The sequence below is a fragment of the Motacilla alba genome, chromosome 2, assembly GCF_015832195.1.
Source record: "Motacilla alba alba isolate MOTALB_02 chromosome 2, Motacilla_alba_V1.0_pri, whole genome shotgun sequence".
NCBI classification, from domain to species: Eukaryota; Metazoa; Chordata; class Aves; order Passeriformes; family Motacillidae; genus Motacilla; species Motacilla alba.
The window spans coordinates 33,339,486-33,359,826 of NC_052017.1; the positions used below are offsets into that span (position 1 = coordinate 33,339,486).

Consider the following 20,341-nt stretch of genomic DNA (forward strand, 5'->3'; position numbering starts at 1 on the left):
ACGAAATTAATAAAACTACGGCTCGCCCGGTGTTTTATGCTCAGCCTCTGCTCATTTTATTTGATTGTCTCGTTTTTTTTAAGAAATAAAAGACGTGTTATTGTTTATCACGGATCATTGGAAACCGTAAAGGGGCCTGGTGCCTCCCGCGTTAAACTACCGAGGAAGGGGGCTGCTCGCAGCCTAACATCACCGCCACGACGCCAGGCTGGGCTTAATTTTCCTGGAGATAAAATGCTCGCCGCTGCGCTGAGGAATCTCTTAGGGAGCAATGCCACTCTGGGAGGATTGATTGTGCGGTTGCAGCTTCTAACGCTTTAGTTAACGCTGGATTCTTACTGAGGTCTGATTACCATTTAAAATATAAAGCCAGACATATGTCACAGAAAGAATCCAGACGCGAGCAGTTCAAATGGATCCTCGCAGGATGCTGCGCACCGTGTTTATTGATGTGTTTATATTTGGACGATCATTTTTATATCTCCCCTCCCTCCCGCTCCATTTGGGTCTTTTCACTTTTCGCCTCTTCAAAAGCATCGTCTCCGTTAAGCAATGTACTAAATAATAGAAATAAGAGTAGCTAGATAAATACCGAGATACTAGACAGCCCAGTCCAGTCAATATGTAATTGTGGCGGAGGTAGCAGACAGATAGCAGACAGGCAGGGACGAGGGCAGAGAGACAGATAGATTTCGTAATGAAATGCTTAATGATGACTTGCTTTCACTTCCATCATCTCTCGCTTATGCCATTTTGAAGTCGCCTCACTGCCTGGCCCGCGGAACTGAGGGCACTTTAGTTCAAAGGGAGCCTGAGGTTGCCCAGTTCCCGCTGCCCATCCCTGAGGAGCGTCACTCGCTCCTCTCTCCTGCGCGCCGCCTGGAGAAGCAGCCATCGGCCGGTTTCCGCTTCCAGCAGGTCGGGCGGGTGAGAGAGGCCGCCGACCGGGCGTCATCGCCGGCCGGGACGAGAGCCGCTGCCGGGCACCCGGCTGCCGTGTCCGGGAGGGCACTGGCGGTGGTGATGGGGCCGCTGCCTGCGGGGAGGGGTGGTGCCGGAGCAGGCGCGGCGCCCCGAATTCCCCGGCCCCTACCCTGGGCCTTCGAAACCCCCAGGGAGCATTTCTTCCCCCTCGCCCCACGGATCTGTCAAGCCCCACGTGGTCTTGTCTCGCAATATTTGCCTGCCACGGGGAGAAGCCTTTTTTTTCCACAGCGTGACATTGCCCCGGAGGAATCCCTCCTTGCGGCAGGAGGGCAGTGTCCCTTCCCGCGGGGCCCTCCCCAGCGTCCCTCCGCGCCCCCGGGAAGCACCAGGGCAGGCAGGGGATGCTACAACTTAGAAGCACCCATAAAATCTCTGTGGAAAGGCGCCTGATTTTTCCAGCGTGGTGGGGCGAGCATCACAGCGCGATTTCCTTCTGATCGGCCCGTGGGATGCGGTGACAGGGGGAGATCTCCCAGCCTGTGGAAGCCCTTCGAGGTTTTTTTCCTTCCCGCGTTTCCTTCCTCCTGTAACATTGTTTGTGATTTCCCAACCCGACTAACTTGGGATGTGTTAATGTGCGATGGACCAACCCTTATCAGATTCCTATGAGGGCCATATCATTACTAACGAAATTAATACCACATAAGGAACTGGTTTATTGGCTGGTATACAGGAAGGCTATTATCAATAGGCTTAGCTTCATAAATACAGATCTAAATAAAAAGAAACGTGAGACCCAGCGCCGCCTTCCAAATACATTTCTCTACACAAGTCAGGTATAAAAATTACTCTGGGGAAGTCCGCTCTTGCGGTATGTTTATTTTGCATTTGCCAAATTAAATAGAAACGGATTGCAAATCTAAAAGCCATACGGAACCGAGGAGAAACGCTTGAAATCCTTCCAAAGCTGTTTTTAAAATAAGCAGCCCCATTTTAAAAATTGGATTAAAGTGGAGGAAAGTACTATAAAAAGTGCGCTGCGATCCCCGTCAGCCGAAAAGACTGGAAGTGCATCGATGAGACGCGAGTTTGCCTTCTCCTCCCTCTGCGATCTAATGCAGGGGAGTCAGACAAAAGGCACAGAGGCCGGTGAGAATTTTCGAAGGTGTTGTTTAGCCTCCCCGTTTAGGTTTTGCAGCAGTGGGTTACCCCACCCCCGTGCCAGGTCCCGCGGGAGCTGCCGTGGCGTGTGTTGCGTTGACCGCAGTAAGCGGAGCCGGTTTGATGGTCAAGGCACCGAGCCCGTCTAGATCATGAACTCAGCTCGGCGCTGCATTATCTCCGCTTTCTTTAATCGCTAACAAGGCCAAGGCAAATAGTAACCAGCATCATCAAACCCAGCGAAGTAAAACTAATAATGTTCACTTGATTCGTAACTATAAAAGATAATGGTCAATTCTGACTAAACTGAGCTAATTTGGCATGCGCTGAGTGCAGCTACTGCATTACCAGCGCTTAACAATGTGTCCCTTGGAACTTAACCCCTATTTAAAAGAAATTTTAAAGAATATTGTGGACGCCAGGGGACGAGAATTACTTTCTTTTTAATTCTACTTCTGTAAGTAAAGCTATCCGAGGGTCTATAAAACCGAGCAAATAAAATTCTGATAAATATCAAAGCCAGCGAGAAGGTGTTTTTGTGGAGAATCTAAATTCATGGCGCACATAGACAATACTATCAAAATAAAATTTTATTGATCTAAGAAAAATATAATAGATGCATTAATAGCGTCGTTAAGCCGTTTTATTGGTTGAACTAAAATTAAAAACAAAAAGGAAATAAATAAAAACCGACAGCACAGCCTAAGCAAACTCTGACTGGAAATCTCAAAACGTATCGTGTTAAACCGTGATTTATCTTTTTATTATTGGCCCGTATAACCCAAAAGATCAGCGCTGTTAATCCAGAGACGCATTTTGCGAGCTAATTAAAATATGCTTTTATTTGTAGACATGGGCAAGCTGCAATTTGTGAAAACGTAAACGGCCTTGCAGTCTGCGCAGGAGTGCATGCGCCGCCTATCTGAGAATACGGCCGTGGACTGCATTTTATACAGCTCCAAAAATTAATGCAATCAGACTATAGTTATTTAATATTGGAACTGTCAGCTCCCTGGAACGTGCGTGTGTGCCAGATTCCTCTTTTTTCCTTTTTTCCTTTTTTTTTTTTTTTTTTTTCTTCTGGATTTGCTCCAAAGGAGGCGGATTTCAGACAGGAGGTTTAGGAACAGCGTCTGTGCCAAGTTAGGTGACAAATGACGGCCCCACTAATTTTATCTTTACTAGAAATTCTTTCACGCTGGTGGTGGTGCTGGGGAGGTTGGCTTGTTTTGGCGGATTATCTTGTTAAAAATTAGGCTGCGATTTAATTTTATTCCAGCCATCCGGAGGCTTGCTCGCCTAACTATGTTTTATATTATACATGTATCGTTTTACTTATTTGGATTAGGAACATATTTTGCAAGTAATTCTGACGAGTTTCAAATGCTGGTGTGCGGCAGGACAAAATACACCCAAACCAATTCATTAGGGCTTTATTTCCTCGCCGTTTTCCGGCACTGACGAGAACAACGGGGCTTTCTATTGTCCAGAGAGCCCCAAACACCATGCAGAAGCAACAACGGTATCGGGTTATAGATGTGTGGGGAAAATATTGCATGCCCAAGTCTGTCTTTTAAGTGTACCCCTTCTATTGCGAGTGATGGGCTGCACAGCTCTATTAAGCATTTGAAACTGTAGCCTTTCTCCCTTTTTGTAGCTGTCTTCCCTTTAAAGTAGATCTAAATGCATATACATTTTTTTTTTTTTGGTTGTGGTATAGCTTGGCTGTCAGACACACACGTTGGCCAGAAGTTTCGATTTCAGAGCATTTAATGAAAAGATTGTGACCCAAACAAACAAAAAAAAACAGAAAAAAAAATATAGACAGCAAAACACAAACCCAATGAGCTTATGAAAAAGCCTCCCAGGGGTTTGGATGTGGTATGTGAGCTGAAGTTGAGTACACGATTAATTAAACACAGTGTAGACACTGAGCTGGCTTCCCCTCTTCCCTCCAAAACATGCAAACCCAAATAATGTGAAATAATAAACAGTTATTGTAAGAAACAAGCTTGTTTTTTTAAAATATTATCCTATGACCGCGGCCGTCAGTAAACAATTCGTAACCAGAGGGCGCTTTAACTGCTGCTGGGGTCCCTTTGATTTATTCAGCCAAGTATTGAATGGGACAGGGAAACAACAAGGGGAAAAATAAATATTTGATCAAATATGCGGAGTTTAACTTGACTGGTGTAAAATGAAATGTTGCAAAGGGACCCTCAAATCTCCCTGCTTCTCACGTGGCTTCTTGCGTCCTGGCATTGCTGAGGGAAGTCAAAAGGGATCAACATCCCCGAGCTTTTAATGGAGCATCTTTGATGAAATCGATAGGTTCCAATAATCATCTGAAACTGCTCTCTGTCGACTGAGCATATGCTTTTAACTACACTTGCAACAGTTCCCTGGAAGCACAATTTAAAAAATACTGCAGGCAACAGGCATTACATGCATAGAAGAGAAAGGATAAAACAATATTTTTCATTTTTTTTCGGACAGATATTTTAAACTCTGCCCTAAGAAACACGTGTATTAAAGTATGTAGCCAAACCAGTATCTTCTCCATACAATACCACCTTCCCGCCCACCCTTCTCAAATGGAGACATAAGAAAAACATGTGAAAATTTTATGGGCATGAAAAGTAACCTGGAGTTAGGGGTACTCGTAGAGAGGATAGAGTTTCAAAGCTACAATCCAGAGCAGCCATGAGCACATGAGAATGAGTGACTATTGTTTGTTTACAGCACATGTGCTGATTAAGAAAGAAAGAAAGAAAGAAAGAAAGAAAGAAAGAAAGAAAGAAAGAAAGAAAAAGAATCGAAATCTAAATCTGGTCTTGCACGAACATTGACTTAATATGCAATCATATAAACAGTTTTTAGCATAAGTATGTCAAAAGTTGTTTACCACAATCTGTGTCCAGCTGCAAGGAAGCAGACTACCCTTTAAAGTTACCAAACGACCCTAACTAAACTATAGTTCAAGACTAATAAGATCGTCAGAATTATCTGTCATTTGCAGAGTGTGTTGCCATAGATCTATTTGATTGAAGACACCTACTGTTCCACACATAAATGTCAAGTTTCATAATATTTCCAATGCTACACTCTTTTTTTTTTCTTTTTTCTTTTTTTTTTTTTTTTCTTTTTAATAAGTGGAAGAAAGCTACAAGTTACTCTGAAAAAATATTTCCAGATAACGTGGATTTTCCAAGTGGCTGGCCAAAACTCAGAGAAAATAAAAGGTCAGCTGCAGCTTAGAAAGTCCCTTCTATATTATTTCACATCCTAATCACCAACTTTTTGCATCCCTTCCCCTCCCCACAGTTCTTTTCCGCGGTGCTCAGCGGTCAGGGCAAGGGCCACCCCACATCGCAGGGTACCATTCCGGTCACCGCACACTCCTCGCCGTTCTCCATGCTGGATAGATGTACAAAACACTTACCTTCGCGCATTTCCTAACCCAAAGCCCAGAGGCTTTAACTCCACCGAGAAGCCCCAGCGTCTCCCCCCTCCCCCGGCATCCCGGGCGGCTTTTTGTAGAGCGGAGCCCGGTAAGTGCAATAATTACCCGTGTGGCTCCAGGGATGCAAAGTGAACAAAGGCCAAGATTTTCTTTCTTTTTTTTTTTTTTTTTTTTCCTCTGCAGGGCTGCTCCCCTTGCCCCGGGCGGCTTTGACATTGATCTGAAGATCGCCATCTTGTGGCAAAGCAGCCCCAAAACCGCGGCCGACGTCCGTCCGTCCGTCCGTCTGCCCGCCCGCCCGCCCGCCGGGGCCCCGCGGCAGGACGGCGGGCGGGCGGAGGGACGGACAGACGGCGGCGGGGAGCAATGGTCGCTCACCTCCCGGTGTAAAAACCTCTGGGCGAGCCTCGGCTGACTGTAGAGTGATGCATTTGGTACAGGCGAGCGGACAAGTCACAGTTTTTTATGGCCGCAATGTCACAGCAACACAGAAGGATGCGATTTTATTGGGCTAGGAAATCCAAACCCCGACCACAGAAACTCCATGTTTTTACTGTCTCTAGGATTGGCTCTGAATACCAGTTAATTTTTAACCAGGAAAGGAAGCTTGCAGGCTTAACTTTCATTGCCATTCAGCTCTCCATCCGTCCCTCTATTCCTCTCTTACCGTCTGTCCATCCATCTGTCTGTCTCCTTTTAACTGGCATTTCCCCTTGCATACTAGACAAACAAACAAACAAAGTCCCCTCTTTTCCCCCTCACTTTTCAAGATTCCCTTTGGGTAAACGTTGTCTGGCTGGGTGGCAGTGGTCAACAAAGGCCCGAAGTCAGTAAGTCCTTCACCTCAAGGTTATGGGTGATGTCCAAGCAATACAGAAGTTCAAAGCCAGTAAACAATGCAAAACCAGAATCCACTTTCTTCTCCTGATTAGGATTAGGGTCAACATTAAAGATTCAAATACTGTCCTCAAAACACATTCCTGTCTCAGCTATTGTTTGGTGTTTGGGGTTTTCTGCCCCCCTGCCCTCTCCAACTTTCTCCCTTCAGCCCTCCTCCCCCCCTGCTGCCCGCCTCAGTCCACCCCCTCCCTGCCTTGGAGATCAAGGACAATTTCAAACAGTCCATTTCCACCACACTGCCGTGCGGATCCTTTTCCCCAAAGACAACAATTTTCTTAGGGCTCTCAAATTCTGGCCACATCCATCAGCTAGTTTGAAACTTCCCTTTGGTGCCAGCTTATAAAATGTGTCCCAAATGCTACTGACAAGCATTTCCCCGTGACACATGGGGCAGGGAGCAAACAGCAGTGGCACATCCAACCCTCGAGCATAGGACCTTGCCCCACCGGTGCTGGGTGCTGGCAGGAGAAGGAGAAGGCCTAACACGTAGCGAGCTATGAACACAATTTTCCTTTTCCTGTGACCCGCTGAAAGTATGCTCAAACAAGCCTAGGTTCACTTGTTAACTCCAGAGTAGAAGATTTAACGATGAAGTTCACAAAAGAAGAGTAATTCGCCCCAAATGACTGAAGAAGGTCGCGAGGAATTTCGGGTCCCGGAGTTACATTGGATAAAAGAACATGCAGTAACGTAACACCAGAGTAAAAATATAAAGTTTCCTTTTTTTTTATTTTCCTTGTGCGCTGTTCCACTGTATACATGCAACCAAATACTTGCGCATATTAAAAGAAAACAGTATATACATATAGATGATACATATTGAAAACAGTGACATCATATAAAGATATTGCATTTTGTGAATTGTGACAAAGAAATTACATCCATTTGGTAAAATTTATTAGTCAAAAACATTCTTATCACCACTTTGTTGCACATGTAAAGAAATCCCACACCCTTTAGCCCCAAAGGAACAATTAAAAAAAAAAAAAAACACCACCGAAAAAAAAACCAACCAGGGGGAAAAAAAAGGGCATTCGAACAAAATAGGTCATGGGTTCTTATTTTTTTTATTATTTACAAGTCTTGTAAAACACCGTTCCTGTATGAAATATACATTCAGATATTCTCGACAGCAAATTACCTCAACGATAGAACACGGTATCCTTTGTAAACTGATATAGAATTTTAAATATTTTATTTTCTTTTCCTCTTTTTTTCTTTTTTTTTTTAATTGCATTTTTTTTCACGCTTTGGTTCCTGCAGGGAAATATATATATTTATAGATATTTAAAATAAGTTCAAACAACTCTCCATTCTTTGCATACGTCGACTGGGCGACAAAGTAGAGCTCATGACATTTAAAGTAGACAACAACAAAATTACCATATTTACATTGTTTGGCTTCTGTTTAAACTCTTCACTAGTCACCTTTAAACGAACATGCAACAGAGTTATTTTAATCATCCAATGTTAGTGCATTGCACAACTCCAAGTTTCAATTAAGTGTTGTGTGGTATTTGCTAAACTGTCGTTCTCCACAGGTATTTCCTGAAGAAAGTTTGTGAGCCAGAAGCCAGAAGGTTAGTTTCCTTTAAGGAATTGTTTCTTTTAAAATGCTGAAATTCACACTTTTTTGACGATTTATTTTTAGTATTTGTATATGATTTGTCTCCAAAAAGATGGCAACGCATAGTCTGTTGTCATAAATAAAACAAGAGCTAATTAAATTTTTCTAATTTCATTTTTAGTGATTGTTTCTTTACGACATATGGCGAATTCATACCTGATTTTTAAAAGTAAATAATTAATTTTTTAATTTCGGTCTCTTTTCCCTCGCCCCCATCCCATCCCACACCCCCAAAGGAAACACTACTATAACCATCGCTACATCCTTATTACATCTACTCGCGGTTGGCCCCAGGAAGGTGTGGACATGACATCCCCCCCCGTCTTTAATTCTGTGTGTGTGTGTGTGTGTGTGTGTATGTGTGTGTCCGCGTTCTTCAATTCTTGTTTCAAACCCATGAGCAATGGAACGCTGCTAAGGAAGAACAAAAGATTATTTCTCAGAGTTTATATTCTGCAGTGGTCCTGGCTGGGCGAGCCCGACCTGGCAATCTCCAGACAGCTGTTCCACGGCAGCACAGGGGCGAGAAAGGGCCGAGGATGGGCGAGTCCGGGGATGGAGAAGGACCGTCCCCGCCCGCGCCTGCCGAAAGCGGTGGCAGGGTGAGCCGCAGTGCCTGGAAAGGTAAGAGGTATGGATTTTGCACTCAGAGGTGACGTGCACGTTTAGAAATGGATCCCATGTGTGTCAAAACCAAATCGATTCCAGTTGATATGTAAATATATATATAAAAAATCGTCATCGCAGTTCCAAAGCAGGTCTACATGTGTGTAAAACCTTAGATTCTTCTAGTCCCGTCAGATACACACCTCCTTCCTCCACGTAACCCCGTGGCTTGACCTTGTCAAGGGCGAAATCTGAATTTAATCTCGTCTTGAAAAATGCTATGAGTTTTAAAGTAGTGGATTAGCTGAGTAATATTGTAATCGGTCCCTGTTAATTTTTTTTTCTTTCATTCTTCTGTTCTGAAACCATATTTTGACTTGACGGTCGGTCAGATTGAGCATTCGGGAGAGCTGGAGGCGTTTCTCTTTGTTTATGTAGACACTGAAGAAGAATTCCCTTTCTAACTCTCTAATCTGGTATTTGGTGTATGGGCATCTCTTTTTACGCGTACGTTGTCCACCTGTGGAGCGAAAAAAGGCAGAAACATTTGAGACCCGGCGGTCGCCGGCGGCGGGGGCTGAGAAGGGACGGGGGTACTCTCAGGGAAAGCACGTTAACGTGAAAAAGGCGCGTTTTGCCCGCTCCGGGGTCGGAGTTGGTGGGTCTGGGGCTTGGCGCCAGCCCTCCGCCTTGGCGGGTGCGCGCAGCCGGGCCCGGGACCCGCCGGCACACCCCGGCTCCTGCGGCGCCGCGGCCCCGGGCAGCGCGCAGGGCGAAACCCCCGCCGAGACGCGGGGAGCCGGCCTCGCTTCCTCCGCGGGGAGGGCAGCTGGAGGAAAGCGTGGTGGCGGGGGGTTCTTGCGGATTTCACGAGCCGGAGGAAAGCCTTTGTAGGCGGCTGCGCCGGGCGCCACCACGCGCGCGGAGCTGCCCAGGGAGCAGCCATCACCTGGCTGCCGGCGGCGGGCAGCGCTGCAGCCGGCGGGGGGGCCCGCGCCCAACCCTCCCCGAGCCCGTACCCGCCTGGATCTCGCCCTCGTTCCCTGGCCTAATCCCGTCTCTGCGTCCCGAGCAGAGGAAAAACCCCTGAGCCCAAGGCTGAGGCGTCTCCTTCTCCCCCTAGCCGGCTGTTTTCAAGCACGTTCTCCACCGCACCGAGGTATTCTCCTCTCGATTAGCTATTACGGTTTTAAAGTTCATTAAGCAGAATATAAAAGGTTTCAAGGTTCAGGAGCTCTTTACATTAAACGTAGCTGCTATCCCTTTAAAAACTTCCTTTTCTGGTACAGTTCATTGTCGAGGTATTTTTTTCCCCCGGCCGTATACTAGCTTTGCCTTTTAAAAAGCCCACATAAAAAAATCAGACTTTGACAGATTGAATAACAATTGTAAGTAACAAACTGTTGGACAGAAGGCAACACGTAATTGCCACAGTGCCTTAGTAAAATGGCTTCCTTTAGACAAAAAGGCCAGCTTTAGGTTAATTTGCTTCTTTTAATATATTGCTACAGTTCAGGCGGCTACTTTATCTGTTAAACGCTATTCTAGCGCAATCGTTAAAACGGCGAGGGCTTTGAATTCAGCTCCTAACTAGACTTCTGGTGCAACACATGGCTTTTATAAAATCACTGGATTACATTGATATCAAAGGAGTCAGGATCTCCTTTTTTTTTTTTTTTTTCCGAATTTACAGGCATAGAACTAACGTTCTTATATTTTCAAGAGCTGACCACGGAACTGGGTTTTTTATTATTATTATTAAAAAAAAAAAGGCAGAAAAAAAGAAAAAAAAAAAAGAAGAAAAAAGAAAAAAAAATTAGGCATCCATTGCCCGGTGGGTATTTCACGGCCAATTTCAGCACTAAACACGTGATCTCGCCTTTTATAACAAAGTTTTGTTGGGGGAAATCTAAAGGCCCTTCATAAACCTTATATGCTTATAAAACAGCATATAAAAATTTAACAGCGGCGGTGCGCTAGATTTCAAGCTGCCTTTCCTAAAAGCGCTCCGGCGCTGCCTTTATACGTACTGGAACTGCCGGATTTCTCCTCATTGTTGCCGGAAGATGACTCGGGGCTGCTGCTGCTCTCCGGCCGCCTCCTCCTCTCCTTCTCCGCCGCCGCCGCCGCCGCCCTGCCGCAGCCGCCCTCCGAACTTGAAGTTGCCGCCGCCGCCGCCCCGGCGGCCGCGGGCGCCTTCTCGCCACTCTTGTCTACCGGGTAGTCCGCCGAGGCCAGGTTTTCCGCCGTGCCATAAGCCGTCTCGAAAAATTGGTCGAAAGCCTGGGGCAGGACCCCGTTCCTGCCCACCGTGCTATAGAAATTGGAGGAGACGTTGGTGCTGGGGTGGTAGACGTTAGCTGTGTTTTTGCCGAACATCTCGCCCATGCTAGCAGTGTTGGTGGCAGGCAGGCAGTCTCTGTGCATGATCTCCTCTGCGGAGTAGCAGTGGGGCAGATTGTTCCTGGGGTGCCATTTACTGGAGGGATCAATGGCATATTCCCTGAAGGTAACTTCTCTCACAGGTTGGACCTGGGGTAGGTTGGAGGAGTAGGAGTATGTCATAGGGCGAGAAGACGGGGTTTGGGGCAAAAAAGAAGGGAGGCTGGAAAAATCAGGACCCGAGACGTAGTAAGTACAACTTGGCAAATACATGTTAGAGGAACAAGGAACACGCTCATCAAAATCCATCATTAGGGCTACCTCGGCTTCTCCGCATTAGCTGAGCTTAACATGATTCTCTAACGCAGCTGCCCCTTTGAAGCGGATCCGTGAAGTAAGAGATGGGGAGACGTAGGCTGACGTGGAGAGCTCTCCCGGCGGCGGCAGGGAGGTGCGGTCACGTGGCCCGACGTTGACATTGACGAGCGGCGGGCCCGGGCCCCGCTCCCTTTGTGGCCGTCGCGGGGGAAAGCAACAGCTCGTCGCCAGCGCCCGGGGGCGAGCCGAGCGCAGGTTGGCCGGGGGGGAGCCCAGGGGGACACGCAGCCGCCCTGCCACTGCCCCAGACTTAGCCGCCCGGTCCCTGGCACCCTCTGGCTCTGGAGCAGAGAGGCTTATCAATTCCCCCCAGGGTTAGGTGAGACCTTTCTGTTTGTTTGTGGGCTTGCTGGGGCGTTCGGCCGCTCGCCGGCAGGCTCCGAGAAGGAGGGCACCGTAGAGATGCACGCACGCTTTATTGCGGAAAGCTGCTTACGACGAGGAGGAAAACGCTCCTGAAGAAAACGTCCTTTTTTTTTTTTTCCTTTTTTTCTCCCCCCCTTTTTATTTTTATATCTTTTTTTTTTTGGGGGGGGGGCGGGGATCGGTTAGAACTTTCCCTCCCCCCCCCCAAAAAAAAAAAAAAAAAAAAAAAAAGAAAAAGAAAAAAGCCCTCACTCTTCAGGGTTTTTCTGGAAACCTTACTAGGAAGAATGTGCCAGGGTCAAGTCTTTACTGATTTTCATGGTGAATAGATTACATGCTTGCATTCATGTTCACTTCCGAAGCGCTTAGTGTCTTCCTTCCCTTACTTACATATTAACCTCAAATACCCCGCGCGGCTTCAGCCAAGCTTTACTGGAGGTAGTTAACAATGTCGGGTCCCCGGGACGCAGGTTTCCCCTCCTCACCCTCTCCAAATCATCCCTTGCCTCAGTCGCAACGCCAGAAAGCCAGCAAGCCCTTTAAAGTGCAGACCACGGAGCTAAAGACTGTTTGCTGATCTCTCCGCCTCAACTCTGCACTAAATGCTTGGAAAACCAGTGGATATTGGGCTACCCCAGCTTGACAAATACTCCGAGTTTAATTGCCAGAAGCCTAGTTAAAATTATTTGACATACTGTTAACCCGTAGGAACAAGCTCGCCGTACCGAGATACTTTCCTTTTAGCTTTGTGTCGTCGCTGAAGGCTGACGCCCAGGGAGACCTATTTTAAAAACCTGGTTAAACTTTTACTATTGTTGCATGAAAGGGATGATATAGAAAGCGGATTGTACAGGGCAGAGACGAAAAAGTACTTTTCTGCCAATAAAAATGCACACCCCTCCGAATGAGCAGAGCCAAAGAAAACACAGAAATACGCCAAAGAATACAGCACCTTTTGAGGCACGGACAGCCCTGAGCTCTCGGAAAAAGTATTTTTTTGCTCTTCTGATGGTCGATTTCAGAAAAGAAATATTTCAGTTCCGGCTGCATTTTATCAGAATAGAAAAACAGAGTGGCAAACGGCTATTGTGAAGTCGGTACTCTTAGGAAACCAGACGTAGTTCAAGATCCATGCCCCCGTGGACTTGGGAGGCTAGTGGAAGGGAAACGAAAATGTTAGGGAAATAATATTTTGATTTTTCCCCCCCTCTTCCTCTGCAGTGCTGTGGAAGTATTTATATATCCGGAGAAAGTTCTCTACTAAATTCTGGAGATCCTCGGTATTTAAATGTCAACATCGATTTGTTTATTTATTGCTTAGCTTATCGTAACCGACTCAATAACAAATCTAATCATGTTATGCAGAGAGAAAATATTCTCATTATGTATTTCCCCTACATTATAGTTAACTATTGCGTTTGAATTCAAGCTGTAAATTCAAGATTATCAAGTAATTACTTTGTAGTGGAGTAAACTAATTTATTAGCATTAATGTTTATATGCCTTTTTCTTATTTTACAAGGGTTACCGTTCACAAATCAAATGCTCCGGACGTATCCCTGTAATGAACTCTTTATTTTGGTTTGCTGCAAGAACTTCTTATGCTTACTGCTTGTCTGCGAGCTGAACTTGAAATTAATGAATTAATCTTCCAGCTTGACATATTTGCTAGAAAGTGGATGGAAAGAGATTGCATGTCGTCAAAACCGCTAGCAGAAGACTCTGCAATGTCGTTTAGGGATTGTAAAAAGGTTTGGGGGCTTTCCCCCCCCCCCCGAATTTTTTTTTTTTTTTTAACTTGAGGTGGGGAGGGGTGTGCCAGAGCTCTGGTTGGCTTTTTCCTTAACGCTGTAATTTTTTTCGCATTTCCCCCTAGTTTTTTTTTGCGGGGGGTGGTCGTGGTGGGGTGGTGGGTGGAGTGGACTGGGGGGTCGGAAGCCCTCTTTTGGTGTCCGAACATTGGCTATTTTCCCTGTATAAGCGCACCGCTCAATTCCGTCGATGAAAACCTCTCCCCACACCCTGCACACACGCAGACACTCCTCCCTTCGAACAAAAAGGAATGTATAAGGATTTCAGTGACTTTGAGATAACAAAGGCGCCACCATTGCCGAGCCTCGCCCCGCCTCTGTGTGATGGCAAACAAATTCTTGCACTTGTATTAGAGCTTTTAAGGCTATAATTGAACACGGCGCGTCTAGGGGAACCGAAAACAGTTCTAGACTGACCTGCGGTTTTATAGCACTTTGGCAGTCAACTTCAGCTTGTGTCAGAGCAGACATGACAGAGCTGCCCAACACTTAATCGCGGGACGCCACCTCCTCGGACTCGCTGCAGCCGCCCTCTTGCATTTCAATAAATTTCAAACCTTGGGGCTAGAAATGGGGAGCAGAGCTGGCACAGGTTTGTATGGGGCTCTTGGCCGCTCCTCTCTGCGGCGGGGGCTGCGGCGCCGTGCGAGGCTCCGCCGTGCCAGAGGTCGGGGCTGCCTCTGGGAAACAAAGGGAAATTAAGGCAAGAAGAGAGAGAAGGCGACTGGAAATAGGAGTGTGTGTGCGTGGGTGTGCGTGTGTCTGGGCATATATGTGCTTGCACAGCACGCACACGTGCAGCCCCGATGCCTGCTTTTGAACCGCTCGAGCTCTCTCCCCCACCTCTCCAAAGCAAGCCGCCTATTTCTCTCTTCAAGCGGGTTTGTAACGCAGGGGGACCCCAAAACGCCTCCGGGTGCCGCCTGCACAACAAGCGGGAAGGGTGATGGGGAAAAGCGAGGGGGGCACGGCTCGTCTGGGAGCGAGTAGACACCCAAGGCACAGGCTGTTCTCTGCTTTATTTGCTGTTAAGTGAAACAAGAGATAATGTACGCCTAAAGTCCCGGAATGTGTGGGTAATTGCAGGGAGCCTGCTGTTAAGTTGCTGTGTTCAGCACAATTATCAATGTTGATTATTTGGTCTAATGTTGAATTGCTCTTTTAATACAGTAATTGGGACTTCCGCGTTGAGGAAGGGGGAAAACCGAGCCTTCCCCTCGCTAACCTCACTGAGAACAACATAAACAAAGGCAGGCATTTCGTTTGGAGAAGCAAAATGCATTCGTTACGCCTTCCCATGTATTTCGACCGGATTAGAGAGGGTAAAACCGCTCTGAATTTGGAACCTCTGCTGCAGGACGGTTTTGCAAAGGAGAAGCGTGGCCAAGAGGTGGGGAGACTCTTACCCATAGCTAAGCTAAACAAAGGGATAAGAAAAAACTACATCTCTTCTTCTTTGGAGGAATATAAACAGAACTAGGACGCCTCGATAGTCTAGCTTTTACATATACAGATGATGTGCAAAGGGACCAGTTTAACTCACTACTGCTTCTCCAAAAGGTCAAGTTCTATTGCATCTAAGTTGTTGTATTTTTGTATCGGGTTTTGCTTGGAAAATATTTGAAGCCGACCATTTACCTTGCCAGTAGGGTGGGTGCCTCTAATTAACAGGAGGAACGTGTGCTAGAAGGAATTTGCGTCAAGAGGAGCTAATTAAAATATTACAGGATCGCTGGCTTCAATCTCTGCTGCTTCTCTCGCACAGGCAGGTTGAGGGGTATTACCACTCGAGCAGGAGAAAATATCTAAGGAGTTAGGGCAGCGTTTTGTAAAACGGAGAGTTGATTACAGTCTACAGAGGCTTATTAGAAAAGTGTAGCATTAGGGAATTTAAAATGTCGCTGCCAACAAGAAAAAGCGCACCGTCTTTCCACCTTTACCAATGCAAATAGGGGCACAAGGCGATAATTCGTCGCCAAATTTGCCAGGAATGCAAATACCAGTGCTTCAGAAAAACCTGCTAATTATTTGGATTTTAAATATCTCAGGCTCAGAAGTTCTTAAAAGGCATTTATTTTCTGTTTGACGTTTTGTCTGTTATGGAAAGAAGCTATAGGTATACTTTTTTTTAAATTAATATATTTCCGTAAGATTGCAATAGAATGAAGTGCTACAATAGCTAGATAAGTAATTTAAATAATAGGTGAATTTTTGTATATATTTGTATATGTGTATATATCGATGAGATGGAACCCCTGTACTGTGACATGGCTATTTATTTTCCAAAACGTGAGGCCGCGTGGTTGTGATTTTGCTAGGAAACTGCAGAATACGTGTAAAGAGAACGAGCAGATGTACACAGGATTCAATGTAATTCTGACTTCTTTTTTTTTTTTTTTTCCCCACATTACGTTGTTTCAGAGGCTTGAACACCTCGAAAGTCTGCGCTCATCTAGGTTAGAATACTTTGGATAATTTTTAGTATCAATTAGCAAAATCCTTTAATTTCCTCTGTCACCCTCTGTGTCTTTTTAAGTTGCTGAAATGAAGAGGGTGATTGAGTTTTTTCCTACTAAGCCTCCCGTCTAGTTTGAATTTTAGGATTAAACGACTACGGACCTACAGAGATATACTCGTTGTTGGCGACCAACCATGATATTTTGCATCCCTTTGAGCTGAAGAACATCTGAGGGCTCTCTGACTCTGATAGCAGCAAGTAACCGAAATACTGCGGGCTTTTTCTTCAGGAGAGGAAGCTACTTCTAGATAGAAAACTTCATGTTTCGGCAGCTGTTCTCTCGCTCACCAGCAGACAAACGATTTGCTGTTCTTTCAGCCTCCCGGCGCCTTTCCAACGCGCGGGGAGTCTCTCACAATGTCGTGTCTCCTCACCCCCCGGTTTCCCAGTCCAGAGCTCCGGGGTCTCGGGGCTCTGAACACCTCCAAAATGTTTACATTTACTGCTCGGAGCCTAGTCCTGAAAGACAATGATGGCCGGTTTGGCAATAAGACGGACGCAAGAAGAGGTTTTGTCAGACCAGCGAGTATATCAGAAATTGATTGACTGACAATGCTTCTATAAATGTCTCTTTTTCTCCCCTTGAACACTCTCGGAGGCTTTCCCAGCCCAAGAAAACATACACACAGTCACTTATTTTCCCCCGCGTCTGTCCAGATACAGGTGCAAGAGACTTCTAGCAAACTTAGTCTGGGGGAGAGGGGTGTCTAGAGCCAGCGGCGGGCTCTAAACTGGTGCGAAAGCAAATTTCCTTGGTTATAATGCGCCGGTACAGAAAAGCAGGCACTTTCCACTCACTCCCACCCAGACCCACAAAGCGTCGTTTGTAGTAAGCAGGTACCAGTCCCCTTTCGTGTCAATGTATTTTACGAAGAATAAAGCAGAGCAGTTTAGGGAAACATCGCCAGTTATCCCTTGAAAGTGAGGTGCTAGTAATCGACAGTTATCCCTGCGGACGGCCATGTCCCAGGCGATGCTCCCAGGCAAAGTTCACCCTCAACCGAGAGTGCCGCTTTACTCTACGCATTAAAAAAAAAAAAAAAAAAAAAAAAAGTCCGCCAAAACATTCCCGTGTCGACTTACATTTAAAAGTATTGCTAGAATCGATGCCTTGAACTTGACCTTAGATTTGTTAATCCAGGAAATATAGTCACTGAGAGGGAAAAAATAATCCTGTCGCGTTGCCTCTGGCAAAGGAGCGTTTTTTGCCTACCAATTCAGGATACAAACAACGCACAAGAGCTATGAGATACATAGTGTGCCCTCTAGATTAAGTCCAGAAAGCTACAGAAAGTGAAATGCCTCAACGCCGAGATCATCCTGTCGTAGCTAGACTGTTTCTGAGATGCCGAGATCCACACTATGCCACAGAAATTCACGTCAAGGTAATTGACTGGGATTCTAAGCTAAATTGAATTTTATAGGATATAAGGTTCTCTCTAATGCACATTAAATTTTAACAATGATTTATAAAGGTATTTCAATTTTTTATTTAATTATTTTGCTCAACTCGCCAAGAAACACATCCGATTTTACTGTACCGCTGCTAACTTTATAGGAGAGCCTTATTCACGTATCATGAAACCCACCGAACTAAGGACATTTCTTCATCAATGCTTGCTTTAGGGGGCGGGTACAGGAAGTATCACTATAGCGGGACTGTCAAATCAACGACTTCAAAGCTCCAACTTCATATTTTGATGGAGTCTCAGAATTGTATTATAATTAGGATACCTGTACTTGTGTAACTTTTATTGGAAGCTATTTGTATAACACGAGTCTGAAGTACGTGCGGCAATTTAGGATGCGATCATACGCCCGTGTACAACTCAGCCAGCTCAAAAGGATCGTTTCTTGTCTCCTCTCTCATATGTAAAGCAAATATACCCATAGAAACAGCCCTTCCTCTAAGTCTAATATGGCTGCTCTTGCCTGTGCCCGGGTGGAAGCCTGCTCACTGCCTCGCTTCTTTCCCTTTCCCGACTTTTCAACAAATGATGATACTAATATCAGTCCTTTCAGAAAGCGGGTCTCATAAGCATGACAGATCCGCATTGCAGAGCCCGAGTGAATTTCGGCAGAACATCCAGAATGGGACCAGGCGCAGTGCGGGTGTTAACCGTTCTTTCTCTTTCGGTTTTATTTTTCCATCAAGTGTTCATACAGCACAGTATTTAGAAATCCTCACATATTTAAATGTAAACTAGCCACTATCTGGAGTCGAAGTCCATGCAAGATTGCTTAGTATAAGAAAACCCACATTTTTCTTTTTTTTTTCTTTTTTTTCTTTTTTTTTTTTTTTTTCCCCCGAAGCCAGGATGGAAATAACTCGCTTTTCCATTACTCTTCACCCAAGCAGACCATATAGGTCGTTTTATACGATCAGGAATAAATGAAAGCAATTTGCTTCGTGCGTTCAAATCAAGGCGATTACGACGAAATTCAGATTAATTAAAACTGACAGGTTACAATGCCCGGCTGGCATTTTTCTCTCTAGATACACACAAACAATGGCGAAAAGCAGACCGGTTAAACATCCTTCCCCATATTTCTTCCACACACAGCCGTCCACCCGCCTCCCCGGCACTTGAATGATTAAAATAATTTCAGAGTCAAGTACACGGGAATAAAACAACCAGGGACAAAAACCAGGAGACGCTTTTCCACGCAGCCTGACCCAGCTCTGCAGTACAACACGGCGCTGCACAAAGCCAAACAACCAGCAGCTCTACTGCGAGTCTGCTCTCGTCCTGGGCTCTGACCCCAGCCTCTCCTGGCGCACTTTCCTGCCAAGAGACCTCTTTGCTTCCCACCTATGCTAGAGAGGAAAGCAGCATCCCTGGGGAAGGTGGAGCCGGCACCCAAGCTAGGAGAAACAGTCTTACTTTTCTCAACTGGCTCCTCGGCTCTATTAGCATCAGCTCAGGCAGCCGCCTGCCCCCAGATCCCCGCAGGAGAAGCGGCACTTCGGCCTCAGACACCGTGGGAGAAAGGGAGTGGGGCGGGTGGGTGGGCTGGGGGGGAGAGCAGGGGCCTGGGAAACTCTCCACAAAGGCCTCCCGAATGACTTTGCTCCAGTCATGCAGGGGGCTTTTTGCGAGGGGACCGGGTGGGTGTTTGCTGTTGGCTTGTTTGCTTAGTTCACCACCGAGAAGGGAGAGAGGAGAAACATTGAGCCGCCTCCAGGAAGAGCACGAAAATCTTACCCCAGCATCCAGAAGTCTCTCGCCTGCGCAAAAATATATCCCCACGGAGACTGACAGTTAGGATCCCGCGCTGGGCTGTAGATCTCCAGTTCAGTGAGGATGGATTGCATATTTTTTGGTTTCCTCTCTTACAGATTAAATATACACGGTCCACCAAACATTCCTCCTCGATTTTTCAGTGTCTTGGGTTGCTGTTGATGTGGGGGTCTATATATATTATTTTTTGTTGTTCTAGTTGTTGTTGGTTTGCCTTTAGATGGAGAGAAATCTAGCCACTGGGGCACATCGTCCTTCCTGCCAGCTTCAGGCAAAACGCAGCGATATCACAGGCTAATGACGATTATTGCTATTATTATTACTACTACTACTACTACTATAGCTATTTTTCCCCCTCTCTCTCTTCCCCTCCCGCCCTCTCTCTCTCTCTCTCCCTCTCTCTGTTTCTCTCCTGGTCCCTTAGGATTTCCGATGGCGATTTGCACACAAGGTGGTTGCAGGAGGCTAAAATGCTGTCTAATTCCACGGATTCCCATCGCACCAGTAGGAGAAATAAAAAATTAGAAAAAAAAAAAAAAAGAAAAAAAAAGAAAAAGTCCCAGTGTTTTTGATCACGAGACACCCGGCCGTTCCTCCCCAGTACACCCCGGGTCACAGTACAGTAATGACCGTGGGTTGTGCGTTGTAGGACTTGACCTTTCCTACGTAGAAGAGGGCGCTTTACGCTAAGGGGAGGGAAGGGAGGGGGAAGCGGCGGGAGGAAGAGAGATGCTCTCTTTGGGGATGTTTAATCACAGTTCAGATCTAGGAACGGGCAAAGCTTCTGCCTTGCAGTACGCCATGTTGAAGCTATTCACTGGAGGAAAAAAAACCCCTCTTTTTGGGGGTGCGGGGGCGGGAAGGAGGCCGAAGGGAGGAAGGAGGAGGACAGACTTAATAAACATTAGCATTTCGTACCCTAGTTCATGAATCAACTGCATTCGCGGGGGAGGGGGCCCA

At 46.1% G+C, this 20,341-nt stretch overlaps 1 protein-coding gene and 1 long non-coding RNA gene across 3 annotated transcripts; one reads left to right on the top strand and one right to left on the bottom strand.

The window, feature by feature from the left end:
* Window positions 1–6,931: 6,931 nt before the first annotated feature.
* On the bottom strand, window positions 6,932–19,982 carry HOXA11 (homeobox A11). Of its 2 annotated transcripts, XM_038129000.1 has the most exons (3): window positions 19,346–19,982; window positions 10,715–11,872; window positions 8,972–9,204 (listed from the first exon to the last, which is right to left on the bottom strand). In XM_038129000.1, exons 2-3 carry the CDS (start codon window positions 11,376–11,378, stop codon window positions 8,972–8,974), a joined length of 897 nt encoding a protein of 298 aa, XP_037984928.1. In that variant the 5' UTR covers window positions 11,379–11,872; window positions 19,346–19,982. The 2 variants fall into 2 exon arrangements, with proteins under 2 accessions (XP_037984927.1, XP_037984928.1); XM_038128999.1 differs by lacking the exon at window positions 19,346–19,982 and having other exon boundaries at window positions 6,932–9,204; window positions 10,715–11,934.
* LOC119697780 lies at window positions 13,778–17,198 on the top strand. The gene is made up of 2 exons (XR_005255936.1): window positions 13,778–14,213; window positions 14,792–17,198. It is a non-coding gene; the product is annotated as an uncharacterized LOC119697780 (long non-coding RNA).
* Window positions 19,983–20,341: the final 359 nt, after the last annotated feature.

What these genes read in the sequence shown, in the direction of transcription:
- HOXA11 (XM_038128999.1), bottom strand. Translation starts at nt 11,378, where the DNA reads ATGATGGATTTTGATGAGCGTGTTCCTTGTTCCTCTAACATGTATTTG. An exon ending in GGAGAAATCCGGCAGTTCCA is followed by an intron (nt 9,205 to 10,714) that starts GTACGTATAAAG and finishes TTCGCTCCACAG; the next exon opens with GTGGACAACGTACGCGTAAA.